Source organism: the organism of the source record quoted next (assembly GCF_019968985.1).
Source record: "MAG: Porospora cf. gigantea B chromosome Unknown PgB_NODE_4083_length_2308_cov_106.75, whole genome shotgun sequence".
NCBI lineage: Eukaryota > Apicomplexa > Conoidasida > Eugregarinorida > Porosporidae > Porospora > Porospora cf. gigantea B.
The window spans coordinates 1-2,308 of NW_027178996.1; the positions used below are offsets into that span (position 1 = coordinate 1).

Consider the following 2,308-nt stretch of genomic DNA (forward strand, 5'->3'; position numbering starts at 1 on the left):
AGCAGGGGTGGCGTACATACCGGCAGTGGTGGAGTCCATACCGGTTGCTCCAGCAGTGTTGGCGTACCTACCGGTCACATCAGCGGTGGCGAATTTCGTAGTGGCCACATCAGTGGTGGACACGGAGGGATGTAGAAGCACTGGGCCCAAAGGGAAATTAATGTGCGTCTCGTGAGAAGGACCCGCACCTTCGGAGAGATGAGATTCGGCGTCCAGAGGCGACTCCTCTTGATACGTCGGTGCTAAAGTTGTAAACGAGCATGTGAGCAAGCACGTTAGTCCCTGGGAAGCGTTAGGCGGATTCAGCTTCATATTGCGGTTTTCCAGTCAGCAGAACGGCGATGTGGCTACGACCAGTACTAAAGAGCATGAACAGTGGTTCAGCGGAAAACCAGGAGTGGAACACTCGATCCAACGCTATCAACCAGAGTCGACCGTGGGGAGTCAAAGCTCGTTCTTCCACTGCAAGGTAATAGTGCCATTGCCAGAAACCTTCTCTTGTCATTGCAGCACAATGGCTTTGCTCGATTTTTGCAGCTACTTGTTTTGAGTTGGTTGTGGTGGTGTTTAATTGACCGTATGGGGGTACATGCGCAAGCACGAAACTTAAAGAGATTAATTTGGCTCAACATGGAGAATCTTACCAAGTTCATACATTAGAAATGATTTTTACTTGATTTAATGGGAGGTGGTGCCTGGGCAAACTTAGCAGGTGCATTGACTCTTCTCGTTTGTCTTTGAATCCGCTGACCGGCTGGCATGCTGCGACCCCCATTCCTCAAACATGTCTCGAAAGTCGCGAGCTACCGCCCAGGCCTTACGAATATTGCCATCGTAGTGGCGCACGTTAAACCGATGGCACAGGCAACTGCTCCCAATCTTGGCACGACATAGGAACGACCGTTCCTTCCGAAAGCTTCCGCATATCCTTGGGGATATTTCAGTTCCGCATACCCAACCATTCTTCCATTGCAGTTCGTGGACGTGACAAATGGTAGAAGTTGCAAAGGCGAAGGACTACAGCGTCGAACAGTGCTGTTTCTTGTGAGAAGTCCGGTATAAGTGGGTAGATCCTCAGCTTCGGGTTGTTTCCATCCCATCTTGTACAGAGCCAAGTCAGTTCAGTTCAGCAGTAGTGGCGTCCATATCGGTCACTCTAGCAGTGGTGGCGTACGTACTGGTCACTCCAGCAGTGGTGGCGTGGGTAGTGGTCACATCAATGGTAGACACGTCCAAAGGCGACTCCTCTTGATACATCGGCGCTAAAGATGTAAACGACCACATGAGCAAGACGTTAGTCCCTGGGAAGCGTTAGTCGGATTCAGCTTCATTATTGCCGGACCTTTCGGCATGGCGATGCGGTGCAAAAGTTGCAAACCTGCTTTCCAAGGCTGTGGGTTCGTTTTTTTAACGCACATACATCGCTGTATCCCCCCTACAACACGCTACTGGAACCTCGGCGTTGTTTCTTTCTGCTTGTTTTCTGATAACAGCGATTCTGTTCAACATTGCGCCACACGAAAAAAATTGCCTTCAAAGCTTAATTGACCGCATCAGGCACATCGGTCTTGGGTCGTCTACGAATCTGCTGACCTAATGGCATGTTCTCCGACGCCCAGTTCCAAATCCCATTCCTGCGAAGTTCCATCGGCATCTCCGAGAGTTTCTCCAGCATGCCCCGCCTGTGATACACCAACTCCCGCGCTCTCGAGACCTCAAACATATCTCGAAAGTCCCGAGCCGCCGCCCACGCCTTACGAATATTGCCATCGTAGTCACGCAACTTAAATCGATGGCGCATGCTAACCTTCCCAATCTTAACGCGAAAGACGAATGATGGCTCCTTCGGCGCCCACGAAATGTTCCGCATGTCGTTGCAGGTTACATCCAACCATACTTCTATGTCATTTCGGCCACGCCGCCATTGGTAGAAGTTGCGAAGGCGAAAGAGTACAGCGTCGAACAGTGCTGTTTCTTGTGAGAAGTCCTGTATAAGTGGGAAGCTCCTCAGCTTCTGGATGCCTTCTTCCCATGCTTTACAGATCCATGAATTGCTTTCCCCATCCCAGACAATGCCCAATGTGTTAGCCTCCTGATCATACCACTGGCGTCGTTTCCAAGCCCGTCTCCATTGAGAGACAGCAGACGCGGGCGAAACGGTCGCTCCAGCAGTGTACATTCTGGACGTTCCAGCAGGGGTGTCGTACATACCGGCAGCGGTGGAGTCCATACCGGTTGCTCCAGCAGGGGTGGCGTACATACCGGCAGCGGTGGAGTCCATACCGGTTGCTCCAGCAGGGGTGGCGTA

General features: G+C 51.7%; 1 protein-coding gene across 2 annotated transcripts; it reads right to left on the reverse strand.

The window, feature by feature from the left end:
* Window positions 1–1,540: 1,540 nt before the first annotated feature.
* On the reverse strand, window positions 1,541–2,281 carry KVP17_002674 (uncharacterized protein; the record flags this gene model as incomplete). Of its 2 annotated transcripts, none has more annotated exons than XM_068519194.1 (1): window positions 1,541–2,281. In XM_068519194.1, the coding sequence occupies one exon, from the start codon at window positions 2,279–2,281 to the stop codon at window positions 1,541–1,543; it is 741 nt and encodes a 246-aa protein (XP_068374423.1). The 2 variants fall into 2 exon arrangements, with proteins under 2 accessions (XP_068374423.1, XP_068374424.1); XM_068519195.1 differs by having other exon boundaries at window positions 1,541–2,260.
* Window positions 2,282–2,308: the final 27 nt, after the last annotated feature.